The sequence below is a fragment of the Micromys minutus genome, assembly GCF_963924665.1.
Source record: "Micromys minutus genome assembly, chromosome: 3".
Classification (NCBI taxonomy): domain Eukaryota; kingdom Metazoa; phylum Chordata; class Mammalia; order Rodentia; family Muridae; genus Micromys; species Micromys minutus.
Genome location: NC_137972.1, coordinates 52,557,796 through 52,579,314, shown reverse-complemented (window position 1 = coordinate 52,579,314; position 21,519 = coordinate 52,557,796). Strand labels below are relative to the sequence as shown.

Sequence of the window (21,519 nt, the reverse complement as noted above, 5' to 3'; positions counted from 1 at the left end):
GCTGATTATTAGGTTTATACTGAAGTCTATGTTACCTTACTGGAAAATTGAGACCAAAATTGGAATCTAAGACAAAAAGATGGTTGGCTGATTAGTTGTACCATTAAAGATGTCAATATGTTATACTCAAGCCAGACATTATAAATTAACCTTGGGAGTCTTCCTTGCAGAGCTTGCCTTAGCCAGGCAATGCAGATGACAGATCTTTTTTTTTTCTCCATGCAATTTAAATGAGTTTCTTGACACAATCCAGAAGGAGCCACAGTCAGCTCATCAGACTTGGTATCTGAGCCTCTCATATGAGAACCAACTTACTTCGGTCCAGGCGGAATAGCGCCATCCCCCAGTGCTGCATTCTCCTGAGCATTTCTCCTGGTTGCTTGGTCTGGGTTGACTGCCACAAAAACTGTCATCCAGCTTCTCCGTCTTCCCATCCACCCTGCTGTATTTGACACAGTGGATGTCTAAAGTACGGTAACCCAAGCCACACTGGGCACTGCATTCGCTCTTGCTGGCAATGTGCCACCTAAATGTAAAAAAAAAAAAAATGGTAGAAAACCAACATTTGTGTTAAATACAGTTGTCCCATCCAACTCTTAGGAAAGCTGAGGTCTTTCTTTCTTAATTCAAACATGCTGAAAACTCAAAGTCACAGCCAGTTACAATCCAACTTCAAGCCAATGTATCTGTGTATTTTTCATGGGCTGCCAACATACATGGAAGTCACAGAACCATAGCCAGAAATGCTACCTCTGTGAAGAATCTCTTGGTACATTTAGTTTGAAATTCAAGCAGCAGAAAGAAAACAAAAATAAAAGCAACAACAACAAACAAACAAACAAAATCGGGGACTCAGGGAGGTAAGCACAACAATTTTTCTATGAAGCATTTTGCTTGGCTCCTTACGCCTGCTCTTGGAAAACTCACCTGTGGAATGCTCTTTTCTAGTTTGTCTCCACTTGGAAGTGAGACTATTCTGATAATCGTACAGGAATAACTAATATGGAGCATAATTTAAAAATTCAAGTGTACTTACTAAGCGTATTGTTATTATTATTACTATTGTTGTTATTTTTGGAGTAAAGACTAAATTTCAGGGGGTGGCCATCAGCTCTACTTCAGGATTAATAAGAGACCATATCCTTATTAAGGAATAAAGCAGAGAGTGATGGAACAGGACACCTGACCTCCTACAGCTTCTGGGAAGCAGGTGGATACCCTTGTACATGTATGTATACACTACACACACTCACACACATGCACACACACACAATGCTAGAAATTTCTTAAAGGGAGAAAACTCTCTCCCTCTCTCTCTCTCTCTCTCTCTCTCTCTCTCTCTCTCTCTCTCTCTCTGTGTGTGTGTGTGTGGTGTGTGTGTAATTGTGTGTTTCAGTGTATATGTGACTGTGTGTGAACATGTGTGTCAGTGTGTGTTTATATATGTGTGAACCTGTATATCCATGTGTGTGCATGTGTATAGATATGCTTGGGTACATGTGGAAGCTACTAAAGATATTGTTTCTCTGGTGCCTTTTACTTTGTTTTAATCCTGTGTGTGTGTGTGTGTGTGTGTGTGTGTGTGTGTGTGTGTGTGTGTGTGTACCACATGTGGAAGTCAGAGTAGAGTTTTCACCTTCCACCATTTGGTTCCAGGGATCCAACTAATATCATGAAGTTTGGGGGCATGTGCCTTTACCCTCCAAACTATTTTACCAGTCTTACTTATTTTCTGAAACAGGCTTTGTCACTGAGACCTGGGAATCTCAGGTTTTGCTAGGCTGGTTGACCAAGAACCATCTTCTGCCCTGCGGGTTCCACTCTATCCCCAGCTCTGAGGTAACACAGCCACAGCATTGCACTGGACATTTTAAATGTGGGTCCTGTGCTTGCAGAAGCAGTTTACAACTGAGTTGTCTCCCACTATGCACTTTTAAAATTAGATTTGAATCCATAAGACTTTGCCAGCTTTATATCCCTGATATTCATAACGCATCCTTCTGACACACAGCAGGCACACAACACTAATGACTACTCTAATTTTTTTAATAATGCAACAGGAACAGAGTCCAAAATGCTTGAATTTAAAACATAAATAAAAAACGTTTAATTCAAAATTTTAAGTCAGGGATTTTGAAATGTATTTGCAAATCTAAAAAAAGATAATTATTTTTTTAATCTCCAGAAGATTTTATTTTCCATTGTTAATTCTCTTCATCTCAGCAAGTGGGTAATGTGGCCCTTCTCAGTGTTCTAACAGTTCACTCCTACACACCTGTCCGGGGAGGAGTCGGGAAAGAAGCCAACACACTTATCAAGGAATTTCTAAGTAATGTCCAAAAGTAGGTCAGAGTTGACCATGGGCAAGGACAGTGGGCTGTGATTTTCCATTACACAGAAATAGCGTCAGGGAGATTTTGTTCTAACACAGTAAATGAGGCCTTATAAACTCATGCTTTATCTCATCCTGCCACAGGCCAGCTGGAGCAAACTGTCACTTCCTACAGGAAGTGAGGCAAAAAAAAAAAAAAAAAAGAAAGAAAAAGTGAACTCCATCAACAGAGGCATCTGGAACTTTCATCTGCATTTTGATTTTTGGCTACCTCATTATGCCTCCACTGTCACTTCCCTGTGGAAGGTTATAAACCATCTGGGGAAAGGAGGGAGATGTCCTGACAAGAAAGCACTTTGCACTTCAGCGGCCAAAGTCACTTCCCTGGCATCCCATAATTCCCAGGGCCAAGCAGAGATCCCCAAGAGGAATCTATAAAAACAATCAAACTCCAAATGATAGATAATTTACTCTATATGCTTTCTGGACAGTGATCTGCTCTTCAGTATGATGCGCTCATAGTCCATTTTATGGGAGATAAAATGCTATTATTATTTTTAACTATTATATTTCAGGAAAGTATTTTCTAGTCAACTGTATGTGTATCTTGGGAAGTAGGAGCTGGCGAGCTGTGGGTTTAACTCCAGCATGAGCTACAGAGAGAACTTCTGCCTCAGAAATCTGAAGACTGTACTTCAATGGTAGAGCTCTTGCCCAGTAGTCAAAACGGCTGTGTTCCGCTACCAACACCGAAAAAGTAAAACAAAACCCGTTCCAATAAGTTAATAAGTGAGAATCAAGAAATAAGTGTTACACATGTGCAGGAGTAGATATGGGGCTGATAAATGATTCTGAGAAGAAATGGATTTCTACCCTGTAGATCTGTTCATCAGTATCACAAACCTCTTCCATATGAGGAAGACGATCTTTTGGAAGGCTTCTCAAATACACAGCCTAAGACTTGCTTCGTCTGACTAGTGATCCGGAAACATGCCTCAGAGAAACCAACCAGACTCTCTGTTCTGGACTCTCAGTTGTGCTCACAGCATGAGTTTTGCTTAGATGGATTGTCAGATGGGCAAGAGGGACAGTGCATCTTCCTTAGGCTTGGCTGTGTCTGCATATTTTAGCGGGGAACTCCAACTTTCCCAACAGCCAGTAAGCAGCCAGTAGTGAGAGATGTGTCTAAGCACCGTCTGTAGCTGACTTCCAAGCAGGAGCGTAAGCTTGCCCCTTTCTGTGGCTCTTAAGCTAAGCTCTCCTTTTTACTCCCTCCACACTGATCTGCTGCCTCCATGAGAAGACAGAGATGGAGTCCTCTCTCCTCCTCTGCAATCAGAACTGCCTTTGCCATTAGTTCTGTGCTTCCAGCTCTTGCCCCCACTGGGTCTCTGCAGCATTTCAAAAAAAAAAAAAAAAAAAAAAAAAAAAGGAGTTTTTAAAAGTTGACTCTAAATGGGGAATTTAGAGAATTGACCTGCTATTGATCAGGAAAAGAATTCAGGCCGAAGCTTTACCTGGTATTATGATAAGAATATAAACAGCCATCAGAGTGTGTACTATTTAATCAGCAAGTGTTGGTTATGAGCAGACCCCAGGCCTCAGCAGCTTGTCCATGCTGCATCCTAGACTTGTGGCTTTTGAGAGACAAGGTCTTACACTGTAGCTTGGGCCGGCTTCAAACTGTCAATCTCCCTGCCTCTATTTCCCTACCTCCCACACAGACCATTAGGCCACTGTGCCGAGTGTCAGCTCACTCTATAAATCATCCAGTAAAGAGGCAGCACTCTTGTGACAGTCTGTGCAACCTAAGGTGACACTCTTCCGAGTTGAGTCTAGCTTGTCCTGCACTGGCCTTTAGGATCTGTGAGAACATGCTTAACGGAGTCTACTGCAGAGTAAACCAGAACCATCACACCCTGAACTGTAACTTGCACTGAGACTGCTCAAAGAGAAAAAGGTATTTGTTTGGTTCTTGGAAGGAACAGTACAAACATTAACTCCTCTTTTAAAAGAATATTTGCTGGATAAGTTCAGAATAGGATTATTTAATATCATTTGTTTGCTTTTACACATTCTGTTTCTTGAAATGCTTTGTACAGAGTCATTTTCTTTGCCACTGTAAAAGTAGGAGGTTTAATGTTCGAGGTAGCGAACTACAGAAATGCACGTATCATTCAGAATGAGAATAGCCCCAGTCCGAGTCAGACAGTGGAATCCCAGTATGGAGGAATGGATGAGGAAGGACAAACTCTGGTAGAGAGTGATATGTGGGAGCACAGAATGGGTTATGTGACTATCATTCTATAGTACTAACAACGGGGGAATGGAAGCAGTTTTCTCCCAGAGCTGAAGAGTACAGCCTCTCCCATCGGATGGGCCCCATCTAAGCCCCGGCTGCCATGTTAGCCATGTGATTGTAAGCAATCTGCATAACAGCAGTCAGGTTTAATATTTTTATATATAAAATAATGATACAATGTATGCTATAGTTGTAGTGGTTTGTATAAGAATGCCCCCTATAGGCTCATTTATTTGAACGTCAACAGGGAGCAGAACTACTTGAGAAGGAGCAGGAGGTGTGGCCTTGCCGGAATGAGTGTGACTGTTTTGAAAGATGTGTGTCACTGGGATGTTCAAAAGACCATGCCAGCTCCCCACCACACACACATATACCTAAGATTCAGAATATGGCCTACCTGCAGCCATGCTCTCTGCTCTGATAGCAGACTAAGACTCTGAAACTGTAAGCCAGCCCCAATTAAAAGCTTTCTTTTATTAGAGTTGCCTTGGTTCATGACTAAGAGAGTAGGAGCATCTGAACAAATGTATAGCCTATTAATTGTATTGATAGAATCATAAAATCCATCCTGTTACTGTGGGGATATTATATATAGCTATTAAAAATAGTTCTCAACTTAGTGAGAGCCTATCTTAAAATCTAGAGAGAAAGCTGGGGTTGGCTCAATGGCAGAACACGTGCCTAACATGTAAAATTCTCTAGGTTCCATGTCCATTTCTGCAAAAGCAATAGCAACAACAAACATAACAGCCAGACACAAACCCAGATCTTAGGAATGGCTTACTCTACCACAGTCACCTGCAGAATGGTAGAAGATGTAGCGAAGGCTGGATTTAAGGCCATTTGAAAAAAACTCAGTCTTCCTTGGCTTGTTAACCTTGCTTCTCGAGGAAGTTGTGCAAGGATTCAGTGATACCTCAGCTTAACTTCCCATGAAAGGACTTCTTAATTCTAACTTAACTAGTGACTCAACTGATGGAAGTAAATAGGTTTATATGATACTGCCTAAAATAAAGTACTGCCTAATGTTTCCTTTTCTTCCTCCTTCTCTCCCTCCCTCCCTTTCTTCTTTCTTTCCTTCCTTTTTTTCTTTCTCCTCCTTTCTCCTTCTTTCTCCCCCTTGTTCCCTCCCCCTCCCGCTTCCTTCCTTCCTTCTCCCCCTTTCTCCCACCCTCCTTCCCTTCCTTCCCATCTTTCTTTAAAACTTTTTACCATCTTGCTTTTACAGTGACTCAGTGACTTTTGTCCATATGTTTTAACAAGCCACCAAGCAACCCAGTCAGCAACAATAGCCTCAAAAAAGGCGTGGCAGGGTGGGAAGAACCTGGTTTTGAAGATCTGCGATGCACACATCACTGCTGCCCCTCTGGCTCCTAGGACAGGACACTATTAATTGATCATGGCACTTTCTTCCCTTAGACACACAAGAGGACCTTATAGTCTGTACTCAAGCACCAGGGAGCTAACACTGTGGAGATCTGTCATGGTCACATGGAACTTCAAAATGCTTCTCTCTTTACTCTGCTCCTTGTGAATGGAGAGGACTTATCACATTCCTGTCTTATTCTGTGCTAATAAGTTCCCAAAGGGGTTGCAGACTTGGCATGCAGATGTACAGTACAGCCCTCCTGCTGCTGGAAATTTATACAGTCATCCTCTCAGGCAATAGGAACACCCTAGTTTTCCACCCCTCAATATTTCTTCCATCAGATGCCATACTTTTCTTGAACATGGAGTTCTGTGAATACCTAGTCAGTCCTATTTGAAATTTTTCTCATTCCTTCCACGGCTCTACATTAGTGCATCTCTCTCTCTCTCTCTCTCTCTCTCTCTCTCTCTCTCTCTCTCTCTCTCTCTCTCTCTCTCTCTGATTTGTGTATGTGTTTGATACATGTGGGCACTGAAACTTTTAAGAATCTACACAGTGTCTGCTCTGGTAAAGGGATTCCCCATGAGGAAGGATTCTTACATAAGGTCGGACTTGGTGATAAGGCCAAAACCTAATCACTGAGTGGTGAAGATCAAGTTGTTTTCTGACAAAAGTTATGCTCTGTTAACTCTTTTTAATTCTTAGGAGAAGAATAAATCCAGACTTATAGATCTTGGCTAAATGGTTTCAGGCCTGGTTGGAACTTGCGTGAGGAAAACACTAGAAGGCTAGGAAAAGATAGGCAACTCTTGTGACCATCACAACCCCTACAGAAACTCCCCTCAAGCCCATTTGACTCTGGAAGGAAGATGGGAGGAAACCAGTGGACGCACCTCAAGTCACAGTCTGTGCCACACGCTTCAGTGACAGGTCCTGGCTGGGGCAGCCGGTCACATCTTTGATCAGAAACGGTAAGCTGATCAGACTCCCTGGTGCAAACAAGCTTTCGTCTCCGCTCCCCTAAGCAAAGAGCAGGAACATTATACTGAGGAAATCACCTGCCCTAAATTACTGAGATCAAGGACTCTCCTGCACTTACTATCAAAGGCTAGATAGTAAACATTTTCAATTTTGTTGGCCATAAGATTTCTGCCACACTTCCTAACTCTACCAGGACAGGACAGAATCAGCTTCCTGTAGACAGATTGTTAACAAACTGGTATATTCAGGCTCTAATGAAAAGAGGGTGGCAGCTGAATCTGATCTCGTTGCTATAGTTTGCTGACCCTAATTTAACAAAAGGAAACAGAGCTAGTACAAATTATGGCCAGTGAAGTCACTCGATAGAAAATTAAAGTGGCAGTATTAATTCTGCATGGCTTCACACATATATTCAAACTTCTTAGAAGAAAACTCCATGTGACCCAACATGACTTTGATCTTGTAAAGTTCAAGTTGACGACCACAACAACCAGAAAGGAGAATGGTCCGAGTCAAAGAGGTGAGCAGATGCACACACACACACACACACACACACACACACACAGAGACAGAGAGAGAGAGAGAGAGAGAGAGAGAGAGAGAGAGAGAGAGAGAGAGAAAAGCTTGCAGATTGTATGTACATAGCTGTTCTTTAAAAAACAAAACAGTAAATCAGTAAATACATGAAACAGAGCCCCTCGCCACCATCCCAGCCCCATCCTCAAACCCACAGAAGCAGAAACTCTTGAGCAGATACCTTGGCAGGGCTTGCTGCATGCTTGCCATGGCCCGTGACTGTTCCAGTAAAATTGTTGCGGTTTGTCCTCAATTGGAATATTGAATGAATACCGCACATCTGGGTTATACAACTTCCCCACGGACAGCACCTGCAATGTGTGGAGAGATTGGGGAGAAGTCTGCTGGCCTGCAGTGCCAAGAGGAGAGCCATTGGCCACCAGCCAGTGCTTACCTGCAGGAAAATGTTCTCCTCGATCCGGTCTGTACAGTTCAGTCTTTCCACCACATTGTCAGACCCGCTGTACTCGATTACAGCGCTCCCCACTCGGACCTCTCTTTTGGACATGGAGACAACAAAGTCTCCATTTAGCAGGAATTCACCTTTACTGTTTGATAAAGCTGTCGGTGGGAGAAGAGAATTGGGTGAGGTGCTGCCAGTGACCAGCTGTGTTGAAAAATAAATGAATAAATAAATAAATATATATATTTATACACCCTAACTGTCAGGGGCTGGCAGAAGAGAAGACTGGAGGTTTGTCAGCCAGGGCATGATTCCACAGCCTTGGTTTCCGTGTGCTAGCTATATGACCTTGGGCAACCAACCCTTCAAGTTCCCAGTTACTTTATGTACAGATGCAGATAAAGAAAACCACCTATCTACTATGGTTTCTACGTAAACTAAGAGAAATATTATATACAAGTCAGCAGTAGCCTGAAGTTAATCATAAAACAACAACAGTTGCAGGATTATAGATGGAGGCTGAAGTATTAAGATTGGATACACACACATGCTACTGTGTGTATCAGACAACAGCAACAGAAGCAAAACCTCATATTTTAGGGGGCAGAGAGTACCTACTGGGAATGTTAGAAGTTACAAAATTTTGTTTGAAATGGCCTCTCCCTTTGTAGCCCTAGTTGGGTTAAACTCACTGTTTCTCACTCTATCCTCAAACTTGCAACATTGTCCCAACCTCTGCCTTCTGGGTGGCAGGGCTCAAAGCAGTAGCCACTAGGCCTGGAATAACCAGAAATTCTTTCCAGAATGACTGCATTTCAATTTGCCATTGAACTGAATCCTAAGAACACAATTCCTTCAACCACCTGATTTAACTGCACAACTTTTGTGAAAATACCTTTGTGGAACCCTTACTTCCCATTACTGCAGCCTGGGCATGATAGAAATCAAAACATAATTTAGTTAGATAGAAGATAGGAGAGATATACTTTCATGATTTTAGATCAGTTTTCTAAAGACAAACATCTCATTAAGGGTTAACAAGGTAGCTCAGCAGGTAGAGAGATACCTGCTGCCAAGCCTTACAAACCGAGTTCAATCCCCAGGACCTGCTTGGAAGGAATGAACTGTTCCCTCAAGTTGTCCTCTGAGCTTCATAGACACACAGTGGCACGTGCATGTCATTTCAATCAAATAGATAAAACATTAAAAACATTTTTTAAACCTGATGAGATAGTTTTTCTTCCATACCTACTGTACAATTTTGTGACACCTGTCTTCATTCCCCGCATCCCATTCCCACAGGGCCAGCCATCCCACTCTTAACAAGAAGTTTGCAATGGACTACGTATCACATCTCTATGAGGCCGGTCTGTTATACAAGTCACACATTTGTAGATATGAGAAAAGCACTATTTACCAATCAGTAACTTCATTTACCAAGGCCAGACAGCTTCTAATCTGTCTCCACAGCGTGGGAGACACTAAGATTGTCCAAGCAGAGAGCCAGCAAACATTTGTCAAGCTGGCAAATTCACTCATTCATTCTTTCCCTTGTTTACAAATAGAACCGAGATACGTGTAGGCTAAGCTCTTTAACAGCTTGGCATGTTTTCCTACAGTTAAAACCACTTCACAGGTGAGCTGTGAAGTGAAGTAAACCTCAAGATCCCAACCCTTAGAAGGCCAGTGCAAGGTGCTGTTAAGACAAAAAGTGACTGAAGCCAACACCCCTGAGAGGAGAACAATGTCTTCCTGAAGCTTATTTCCCTGGCTGGTGTGAGCCTCAGAAAACCACAGCTCACCCACTCTTAGCTCTAGAAGCTGGAGACCTGCCAGCCAAGTGAGAGGCAGGGCTTCCAATGGGTTACAAAGAAATGTGATTGTTCCCTTGGCACTCCAGGGTGGTTCCAAAGCAGGTCACTTGTACAGGAAAGCATGATACACTGTCAACACCATCACAATGTACACGGTCCTACCCCAAATGGGGGGATGAAGTGCCACACGCCAGAGTTATAAATTGAACATCAATCTGGCTTTGTTTGCAAAGAACATGGTCTCTTCTGTGTTATTCCCCGTTCTCTTCCCATAGCTTCGGCTGCCTTTCTTGCTTCTAACAGAATGGGGGTCGGGGGGAGGGAGGCAGCTCCTTGTATGCCAGTTAGTGGTGACTGTACAATGAGACAAGACTTCATATGATGTAAAACCCTTCTGAAGATTTGTTCCTATAAATGGTATGCCCACAGACTTCTGTAAAGGTATCAATGAACTGAAACTCTGGCTTTCTCTTGCTCTGCATGGATGGGTGATTTCTCACAGACAGAAGTGATCCAGTGCTAAGCATCCTAGAGGCAAGTAAGTATCACAAAAATGGTTACATCTCCTGAAGAGAGAAGAACAGGACAGGGGCAGTACAACATGGTTTTAACCCAACAAGAGGGGTCCCCATCGAAGGTGACTTTTGACTGGCAGGCTTTCTGCTTCAGCACCTCCAGAAACAAACCATTTCCCCAAATCCAGAGTCCCCTGTTCCACTTCCTGCTAATGAGATTAGGGAAGCTAATTTCCTGAGTTGCTATCCCTCCTGCTGCAGCCATCAGAACTAGGGTGCTGCAGAGGTTCCCTTAGAAAAGAAATCCTCCTCAAAACACACAGGGAGAGCATGAGGCTTGGCCAGTGTTCACACAGCTATTGAGAATAAGGATGAAGGTTGCTTAGCAACAGAATGCAATGATTGAGCTCAGCAAAACATAGTGGTTGGCTGTAAAGTACCTAACAGGATCTGCTAATAGCACCTTGCTTCAAGCTAAGGGTAAATATGCACACACTCCAGCCAGGGTGACACCAGATCCTCCTTCTGGACCAGATCTTCTCAGGGAACGTCTGTAAGGCTCGCTCAGAGGTTTGTTTTTACATTCAGTGGACTGTGACCGGCCATCAATGCCTGCACACTCCACATTTGCTTTCAGAGAGGCTTCCCTTGGGCGGAGCAGTGACTTCCCCATACTGCCCGTTCCTGATGACTAGTCCTGTTTAACCTTCTTCTCATCTGTTCACAGGGAGATTAAGAAATGCCCAGGAAAGAAGAAAAGATTGTCAGCAGACTCTGCTTGGGTTCAGTCACCTCACACGTGCTGATTATGATCAATAGAACCGAGGCGGACAATACTTGGACAGAGGTTATTTTCCCAAGGAAAACAGAAGAGAACCTTCCTCCTTTGGAACAGAGGAACAGAATGATTCAACATGGGTTTTTTGGCTCTCAAGAAATTAATTTATAAAGGACACTTCATGCCATGCTCTTTAACTTAATTAGGATAAACTCAGAACATTAAAACTACTACAAACTCAGATTTATAACATATAAACATGTCAGGGCAGGAATGCCTGACATATTTTGAGCAGTTGTAGAATAGGAAATGTGGGATTCCTCAAAAGCAACTTGAAGGTGTTTTCCAGAAGCCAGTTAATTATCTTACTTTAATTCATGCATGTGTGAGTATGTGTGTGTTCCTGCGCATATGCATGTTTGTGTGTTGCAGAACCTAGGGCCCAAAGTTCAATTGTAAACACATGGTGCATAATTGAGCTACAACTCAGCCCTGCTCATTTCCCTGTAAAGCTACCACGCAATTTAATACTTGGTGTTGAAAAGCAGATGCAGCTGTTCAGTAATTAATTACGAACAAGGCTTTATAGCCTTTTGAAAAAGATGAACCTTTATCTCCAAGAGAATCCCATTTTCTGTGAAGCCCTAGCATTAGCTGTGTAGCAACCCAGCAAGTGTTTACTCGGGGCTTCTCAGATGCACATTGCATCAGGAGCTAAAGATGCAGGCAACAGCCCTGATCTGAAAGTATGGGGTTGTGTGGATGAATAGGTAACAAGTCCTATCTCTACGATAGTGTCCTTCCCATTGCTTAAGCTCACACCTGACAATTTTTCACACCTTTGACTCTAACATAGCTCTGATCATTCTTTCTCCCTCTTCTTCCCTTTTCATCCCTCCTTTCCCTTTCTTTCTTTTTCTGAGTGGGTCTCATGTAGCCCAGGCTAGTCTTAAATTCACTATGTAATTGAAGTAACCTTGAACTTCTGATCCCCCTGACTGTATCTCCTGAGTGCTGAGAGTATGGTGCCTGTCCTCATGTTCTGTTCATAGACTGCAAGGAACTAAATCCCCTCCTATACCACACTCAGTCCATCAATAAATCAAGAGAGCTCTGAACTGAAGAGAGATACAAACCCTGACTACTTAGCATCCTGTCCATGCTTCTCCACACTCCTCACAGAGGCCAAGCCAGCAACATTCCTCTTCATAGCACCTTTCTCTTTATTCTCTTTAATTTTCGAGGCAACATCTTCCTATGAAGCCCAAAATGGCCTCAAGTTCAGACCATCCTGCCTCAGCCTCCTCTGTGCTGGAGTTAAGGTCCATACCACCATGTTAAGCTTCTCTTGGATTTTTGATATAACTTCCTAACCAGTGATTCCTTTGAATCAAAACCAACAACAGCTTCCTGTGCCCTTCAGAGTTTACAACAAGGTCCTTACAATAGTTCCATGGTTCAACATAATCTCTTCATAGAACCTTGAGCCCTAAGATTCTACCCTTGCGTTCGGTCACAGGCCCTCAGACCTCAGTCTACTCTTTATGTTGATGAGTCAGAACAATGGCTGCACAGACATTAAGGGCAGGGATACAACAACCCCCAACCCCATCCAAATAAGTAGGTGTGTGTTTCTACAGGCTTGTAAGCCCAGGTGATATGGTTGCCAGACGCAGAGAGATTCTTTGTGGTCCCTAGGCTAGCCACTGGTTCATTAAGCGCCCTGATAAGAGACAGAGCAGGGTAGGTGATATGATCTGTGTGTGTGTGTGTATGCACACACACATTCCACCACCATCTCCATGCACATATACCCAAAGACTTTACAAAGACGCCCTCCCACTACAACAACGTTCTTTAATGGTCTGTCCCTATGCTGTAAAAGTTCTGTCTCCATCTGATCCTTGGAATCCACTTTCTGTGTGCTGCTTGGCTTTCCAGTGCCTACCGCCGTCCTACATGGACCATGCTCATTAAGTGTCTGCGTATTGTCTTTCTCCACCCATTGAAAGGAGGCTTCAAGAGGACAGAGTTTCGTGACTTGGGTCTGTTTTGTTGTGTTGAAAGTAATGCTGGCACACGATAGCAAGTGAAGGCGGGACACTGCAGAGAGGACCACAGCAGAATCACACATAAGTCATCCTGACTAGCATGCCTGGCTATGACTTTGATAGCTCTTACAGACATTTCAAAATACAGATGTACATTCTCATTTGGTTCAATATTCATTAGCCACTTCCTCATATCCGAATGCTCAGAGTAGGCCTCTATAAGCTTCACATAGATGGACAGATGGAATTCCTGCCAGTTACATTCTAGGAGAAACAGTAAATCAATTTGTTTTTTTAAACAATGACTACTCAGCAAGGCAGCTTTGATTTTTTTTTCTAGAGCCAAGTATCAGCTATGTTCCAAGGCCCGAGGAACCCTGTTGTACAAGGTGACCTGCCCAGTGCCTTTCTGTCACTCCATTCTTCTCCATAGCCTTCTTCCACAGGGCAGTGGGTAAATGTTGTAATTACTTAAGGTGATTTGAATAGCAAGAAGTTGAAGTTGGTCTGGGTTGGAAGGCTACTAAAAAAAAAAAAAAAAAAAAAATCAACCGAGGTCTTTGGTGTGTTGTGGTTTTAAAAATGAGGAATATGGACGGACTACTTATGTGGTTAAGTACAAAAAAGGATATGAAATAATTGAGTGGTTAGATATAAGAAATGTATGTAAGAGGAAAAATAATTGAAAAACCTTTAACATAGGCTGATTTCTGTAATGATGGCTTAAAGACTGCATGCCATGACAGGCTCTTTTGGAAAAGAGAAATGGAGATACAGACCAGGATTGATAAAATATGGAAAAGGTCTAAAAAGAGTCTGCTTCTGGTTAGAGCTGATAACATGAAAATGAAGTCAAATAGTGCTCCTAAGAAACATTTGCAAGTCAGTTACACAAGAGCACACATTTTTGAAGGGCTCCATGAGATCTCCACTAAAGTCGGAGGGTATTTATAAGATCCGAAGCAAATCCTCTGCTATTGAATACCACGACAACATAACCCCTGAGTCAATATTCTGAGGGGGTATTCAGGAGAAAAAAAATAGTGGATTTCAAGATCATCTTCTTTATAGAGGGAAGCTTGAGACAGAGGGAGTAGTGAGTCCCTGCTGCTGCAAAGAGAGACTCAGAATTCCTCTAAGACTGGAGACCGTGTTCTTACCTAGGTAGTTGTCATCCTCAGACCTCCCTGAGAAACTGTGCTGTCGAACATCAAGGCTGGTAGCACCAGCTGGAATTTGGACAACAACATTGTAACCTACAAAGAATTTGGCAGAAAATCAGTATTCGGCTGAACATTACACATTCTCTGTGGCGGAAATAAAAATCAGGCAACGAAGGAGAAAGACAATTACCACTACGAGAAGCCTGACAGCCAGATTAATAATATACCACAGCAAGGCTGATTTTGCCCTTCACAGTAATCCTTTTCTATATTAAATAAAGTTAACAATTTATGTTTAAATATTCCCTTTCCCCCGATCTTAGGAGCAGATTCTTACCGTAATGGACTTCGCTAAATGTTCCTGCCACGGTTTTGCATGAGGAGTTATCACCACCACAAATCCCACATTTATCTTTCCGGGCCTTTGAGTTTAAAATGTGGTCACATCCAGCTTGCTTTTGAAAAGAAAACAACTGGAATAAGTGGGAAGCACTACAGAGACAGGAAAGCGACAAGTCATATATCCCTGTCATGGCAGTCCAGCAATGACAAAGAAGCCATTAGCTTTAAAACTTGCAAAGGTTGGGAACTCAAATTGTCCACAGTTTGCCATTTAAGATGTGGTCATTGGGCCCACAGTCACCTAAGGCTTGGATTCTGTTGACATAGCGAACATCTAGATCAGTGGTTTTCAACCTTTGGGTCCTACAGAATCTTACATAGAGATTGTCCAAGACCAATGGCAGACAGGGATATTTGCATTATGGTTTTCTAACAATAGTTAAATAATAGTTATGAAGCAACCACAAAAATAAAGTAACACTTGGGGGGTCACCACCACATGAGGGCCTGTATTCAAAGGTTGCATCATTAGCAAAGGTGGAGAACACTACACTAGACCCTCCTCTCTAGTGAACCAGAACAGCATTTTACCAGTTTCCCAGGTGCTTCATACACAAATTAAAGTCTGAGACATAATGGTCTGTGAATAAGCAGAGGAAATGAGAAAAACTGCCCAGCAATGAAAGCTGAAGGAAAGCAATGATGCTGGCGTCACACTGGAGAACTGTATACCTCAAGGGTCAAATCATGTCACTCTTGGCTACTGTTAATATTTAAAACCAGAATTCCAGTGTCGAAATGTTCCAAATTATCAGGAGAGATTGGGAGTCTGTTTTTCTGTGCAGTCTGAAAGGTTGAAATATTTTCTCTGCATACCTGGCAAAATACGACAGGGTAACCTGTTTACCTAGCAAAGCAATGAAGAGGTGTGCTCTGAGCTCCAGAAAGGACTCTGGCAATAGCCAAGTCTGCAGGAGAAGAGAGCCTTCTTCTCAGCTCTTTTCCTTAGTGCACACTTGTCTTTGAGAAGCTCAATGTGCTGCAATTGAGTGGAATGACAAGAGAGTCCACACTGTCAGTGCAAGTTGGGAGGTAGGTAAAACTCTTGGGTACACTATACAAATGTTTTGCCTGCATACGTATGTGAACCACATGTATGCCTGTTGTCTTCAGAGGTCAGAAGAAAACATCAGATCCTCTTGGAACTGGATTTAGGGGATGGCTGTCAAGTAACACGCAGGTGCTAGGAACCCTACCAAAGAGCAGCTAGTGTTCTTAACCATGGAACCACCCACCTCTCCAGCCTCTTAGGTGATTGTTCAAGCAATCTGATCCACTAGTAACTTGAGTTGACTCGTGGGCTACCTACAGTGACCATTTTTTACCAGTTTTGAGCTAGCAATGACTTGTGATTAATGAAAACACAAAATAGTGTCATGGCCCTGAGGGCCCTGAGAGACCAGGTTAGACTCTGCACATTGCCAGGGGTTTCTCAGCTCACTTTCTAACACTAAGGGGGCAGGCAGGGTTTGGGTGAGGCAGTCATAGTTAAAATGACAGAGACATCTGGGAGGAGCTAGCTTCTCCTCCTTCCATTGTTCTGGAATACAAACAATTCAATCAAGAAACACTTCTGTTAGGAAGCTCTTGGGGTTTAACCTTGAACACTCAGTTATGGTGTGTGTGTGTGTGTGTGTGTGTGTGTGTGTATAAGGAGGTACTTGGTTTTAACGTGAAGCACTTAGTTATGGTAAAGGTGTTCATGTAAGTTGGTATGATAAATATTCAGAGAAAACTTTTCCACAGATCCTCATAGAAATAGAAACCATCAAGAAAAATCTAGAATATTGTTTCTCAAATTATGGTATAACATGTATCAGAATCATATGAAGACAGATGCTAATGGTATCCATGGGCTACACCTTGAGATGTACTGCCTAAGAGTGACAGAGAAAAGCAGCTGCCATTCTATTAACAAAGCCACAAATCAATTTGGTGATGGGACAGATCAGTGAAGAAAATGTCACATGGACTCACCCGGCAAAGGCCTTGGACACAGATGTCATTTGTGTCCTGGCCACAGGGGGTTCCATCAATCACTCTGTCTCGGAGCTGGTAGTAGGCTGTGTTTCCTGCCACTCTGCAGAATAACTTGCATCGGTCTTTCATCAAAACTAGAGAGGAAGATTGTGATGCAATGTGACTTCCACGCCTGGACTGAATGCCGGTCTGTCAGCCACACACTCCAGCCCCAGTGCACTTACTTCCGCTGTACTTAGGGACCCAGCGTACATTGGGCAGCAGGCCATTGATGTTGAAGTGCTTGCCATCGAAGTGAGCACACTGCTCCTCACGGAAGTCTCTCTTCTGCTTCAGGCAGGGCTCAGTGTTGCAGGATTTGAACTTCATCCTCCTCCCTACGCAATACTTCCCGCCATTTTTTGGCCTGAGGAAATGGAAAAGGACAGACATGTGTACTGGAAACTATGTCTCTATCATGACTTCACTTATGACTTTCTGGGTCTCAAGGAAACAACTCTGACTTAGCAAGTGACAGAAGAATGAATTGCTTGAGCACTTTAAAGCAAGAACCTACCGGAAGCTGTTGGGACAGTATTTTTTGTTTGTAACATTTGTGTCCCATGTCCCTGTCTATGGAGCCACAAGGCTACCCCTGCCCTTACATCCCATAGAAGGTTCCCCACCCTATCCATCCTATTAGGGTCTCATCCTGTCCTCAACACTGAGAACTTATCTGTGGACTCAAAGCATTTTCTTGGGTGGTTCCTATATCAAGTGTCTGGGCTGCCTCTGTAGGCCTCTGCATCCATATTGTGTTGGGGCTGGATCACCATAGTGATCATCCCTAGAGACTTCTTGGACAACCCTGAGACTCCCATCTACTCAGAATTCAGAGTCTTCCAGCTTGATCCAGCTCATTTTAAAAAGATACTGACTGCTAATTCTGTGAAAATAATCTAGCAGTTTATCTCTGCAGGAAAGTTGCTTGTGGCAAACTTGTATGTCTCAGGCCCTTTGTCTATGAGACCCATTCACCTTCCCACCTCTGTACCCTGAAGAAGGTCCCCCACCATCTTAGTAAGGACATAGCTCCAGATTCAAGTTTGCATTCTGTTCCCCTTCAACTCCTCTGGGTCTAGATTGGCCTAAGTGTCAACGTAAGTAAATCAGGCAGACGTTGCCTTGGCATTTACAACTGTGAAATGGGATGTGGCTACTTTGTGTTTGGGTTTTGTGGTTGTTTTCTTTGAGACTGGCTTTCATGTATACCAGGCTGTCCTAAAACTGCCTATGCAGTTGAGGATGACCTTGAACTCCCAATCCGCCTACCCCCAGGTCCAGAATGGTGGAGTTACAAGCATGTGTCACCAGACCTAGATTTTATAAACCTGCTTTGAGGATAGTATGTTAAGTATGAAACAAAAAAGCCTGATTATATGATGTTGATTTTTTTTCCCTTCTCCCAAGTGACTGTAGTCCTTCAACTTTAAGAGTTTTGTAGGAAAGGGTAGCGCTGCCACTAGATTGTTTCCTGTCTGTCTCCTACACAGTTTGACCCCCATACAGGAGACCACAGAAACACAACCTCTTCCACTGCTTGGCATTTTGCTCTTCCCCGTCTTCTTTCCAACAGCCTTCTTTTGGTTTGGTTTATAAACTAGAACAGCATACACACCATATGTTCACCTTTGACACACTTCATAGGTGGAGGAGAAAGCACCCCAGCTTCCTTACTTCTGTGAGGCTCAAGTAGGTGCACTCTGGTGATCGGCCGTAGTGCAAATTTATTCTCGGCGTGAAACTGTTCATGTCTTTTCCAGATGTGACCCAGAGTATAAGTTACACAAATCCCCTGCCCCCAGCTATCAGCAGCTGGACAAATTCATCACAGAGGTTGGGGAGGCCACAGAACCCAGCCACAAACGCTCAGACAGCCCAGAACATACAACTGTCTCAGAACACCATGGAGCTCCAAGAGATAGTTTACAGTTTTTCTGTCTCAGTGAAGTTTTCAGAGTTATTCTAACTATAAGAAATGAATTTTGACGGGAACAAACAAACAAACAAACAAGCAGACAGACAGGTTTTGTTCCGTTTTTCAAGAAGGTATTTTAGGGGCTGGGAGACATATCAATCATAAAGGGGCAAGGGAAGGCTGTAGGTGGAGGGTTGGTTATGGCTTCCAGTCTTGCCCTCTTTTTACTGTGCCCTGAGCTCCAGTCCCCATCTTTAACACATGTCTTCAATACCAGCATTCTGCACATCAAACTCAGTCTGTGACTTTGTTTTTTGTGTAAAGGCAGATTATAATTTCCTCCTTACCTCTGCATATGGCTTTAATGAATGGAAATGTGCCCTTTTGAACTGTATGTCTCCTAGACAATGTGGTTCCTATCAGATTTGTGTGTACCATGTAATATGAAAATCTATAACCATAAACCTTTCAGAGTGGAAAAAAATTAATCTTATAATTAAAAAATTTGTTTGTCTACTACTATTTTTTTTCACGTAGGCAAATACTGAAACTATAAAAAACTCAGCTTTGAAAATACTGTTAGCCATATCTCCTGGCTAAAAAGGTCTTTTAAGGACACTTTGTGCGAAACAGAAATGGAAAGGACTTCAGGAAGCTGGGAGATTATTTATACCTATACTTTTATCACTGTATAGGAAGCTTAGACTATTCCTTCAATGTTATACAACCTCAAGGTTAGGAAGGGGTTTTTGCAAACATGAGCTCAGGTACATCCTACTCTTAAAGACAGCAGAGGTATTGTCTACAAATTGGCTGGAACAGAAATATCAACTGCTTTGTATATTTACATACATTAGGGCAATCAGATTTGGGTTAGTCCAAAAAACTCCCTCCTGAAATAATGAAGGTGGGCTGGTTCCAGGCTATCAGCAGAAGCTGGTGGCTAATCGGGAGAATTTTTATTCTAGAGATAGATGAGAAATTAGAGCTTTCAGTCGCCCTTTTAATTCTTTCTGATGGGGCACAACCTTTAATGATCCTTTCTGATGGATTACGCTACTAGACTGTTGTCTACATTGCTTCATTAGTCACTGGATCTTCCCTAATAGCCAGTATTCAACGTTTTGAAAAGAGTTCATTCTCATCAATGTTTCAAAACCTAATGGGGTGACAATTATTCAGATTTTGGGGGTTCTGGCCACCAAGTCTGACAATCTGAATTTGATCCCTGATGTAAAACTAGAATGGACTCCTCAGGTCATCCTCTGACCCCCACACATGTGCCTTGGCATACATGTGCGTGAGCACACACAAGCACAAAGGAATATATATATAAAGAAATTTAAACATTTCTGTTGCATCTGTACTGACAAAAATAACATTTAGAATTTATTTTTTTTATTGAAACATACATGTCCTGATATTTTAAAGTAAGATTTCTATAAGAAGTTACTATGGTAAGAGGCCAAGTGAGAAATACCAAGTTTATGATTTTTTTTTTCAAATTGAAAAATTTGAAAATTCATTGTAATTTTGAAATTTAACCTATTTTTAAATGTAAAGGCAAAATAGAAGCACCAAGAAAGAATAATCGTCTGATTCTCTTAACTAGGTTTTTGTTCTAATTTGTTTCTCTTTTCTATTTCCCTACTTCCAATTTTGCTGTTTCCTATCAACTAATTCTAGATAGGTTCTTTTTTCTGCCATCATGAACCCCTGAGCCAAATTTGCAAACAAAATAACAAGAGACGGACCCACAAGTCTAAGGATGTCTCTTCTTGACCCAGCTAATGCTAGATGCGCTGGCTTGCACTCTCCCTGCTGTCTCTGAGCAAGCTCTCCCAACCTTTAGGGTGCAATGACAGCACGCTCATTCAGAGACAATGCAAATGCACAAGTTGTTTGGCAGACAACTTAATGAATAGCAACAGATCTGAGAAGGAAAAGAATATCATGGAGTTATAGTGACTTGGGTGCCTTGGGTCTCTCAGCCCTGGAAGTCCATCAGCTCTCTCTCTTCAGCCACTAGCTGGAGCATCCCTTTTCCATCCCTCTGCATGAGAGGGATGACAGCAATCCATTCTGGAACTTACTCTGGTCTGTTGCACTCTCTGATGGCTGTTTTGATGCCTCCTCCACATGTTCTTGAGCAGGTCCCAAAGTGACTCCAACTTCCCCAGGCTCCGTCAATTGCAGGGCCCTCAATTTCTTTGGGAACACAGAATCCAAACTTGCAGTGCTGTTTTTAATAAGGGGAACAGGAAGGGAGAGCTTGGAGCTGTGAGCCATCACGGACCAGCTGTCCACAGAAATACATCACACTCTCTGTTCCCCCCATGTGCTGGCATGAAACGTTGCAAAGTCGCTATGTCTATGAGTAATTGGCACTGCGGGCATTCTAATATCAGGCTCATTGATTTTTAGGTGGTGTTTGCATTTACAGCTTGCTCTGAGAAATACAAGCCAGTGAGTAGCTGACTCCACGCTAAATGGGTATCTCTAATGGCCAGCCTTAAACTGTTCAATTAGTCTGTACTTGGAAAAATAAGGAGTGGAAATGGGGCAGGGACTGCAGAGAGAGACTGATAATGAATTAGAGAATTTGCAGAATCTACTTGCCAGGCTTCCAGACTCCACAATCTCCCTAAAATCAAGAGCTTTATTAATAGCCCTGATTTGAAAACTTCGATTTTGATTACAGTGGGGGAGGGGAGGTAGCTACTTAATTTTTCTAAACCCCATTTCCACCAAAGCACTTAGGATCAGACTAAAACACAGGGGCAGATTACAGAGAGTCCTAAACTTTATTACAATTTTTTTTTCTTGTCCTGATGGTTTCAGACTCTCCGGGCAGGAGCAGGAAGAGGCCTGTGATGTTAAAAATAATGATAATAAT

At 42.7% G+C, this 21,519-nt stretch overlaps 1 protein-coding gene across 1 annotated transcript in view; it reads right to left on the bottom strand.

Annotated features, from left to right (window-relative positions):
- The window catches only part of ADAMTS9 (ADAM metallopeptidase with thrombospondin type 1 motif 9), a gene marked incomplete at its 5' end in the record, with an annotated part of 164,561 nt that overhangs the window by 99,015 nt on the left and 44,027 nt on the right, over window positions 1-21,519 (bottom strand). The window contains 9 exons of the mRNA XM_080913845.1: window positions 316-526; window positions 6,897-7,023; window positions 7,742-7,871; window positions 7,955-8,121; window positions 14,282-14,377; window positions 14,622-14,739; window positions 16,664-16,800; window positions 16,891-17,072; window positions 20,717-20,862. Of these exons, the coding sequence (XP_080769971.1) occupies window positions 316-526; window positions 6,897-7,023; window positions 7,742-7,871; window positions 7,955-8,121; window positions 14,282-14,377; window positions 14,622-14,739; window positions 16,664-16,800; window positions 16,891-17,072; window positions 20,717-20,862 (1,314 nt within the window). The remainder of the gene's footprint in view (window positions 1-315; window positions 527-6,896; window positions 7,024-7,741; window positions 7,872-7,954; window positions 8,122-14,281; window positions 14,378-14,621; window positions 14,740-16,663; window positions 16,801-16,890; window positions 17,073-20,716; window positions 20,863-21,519) is intronic.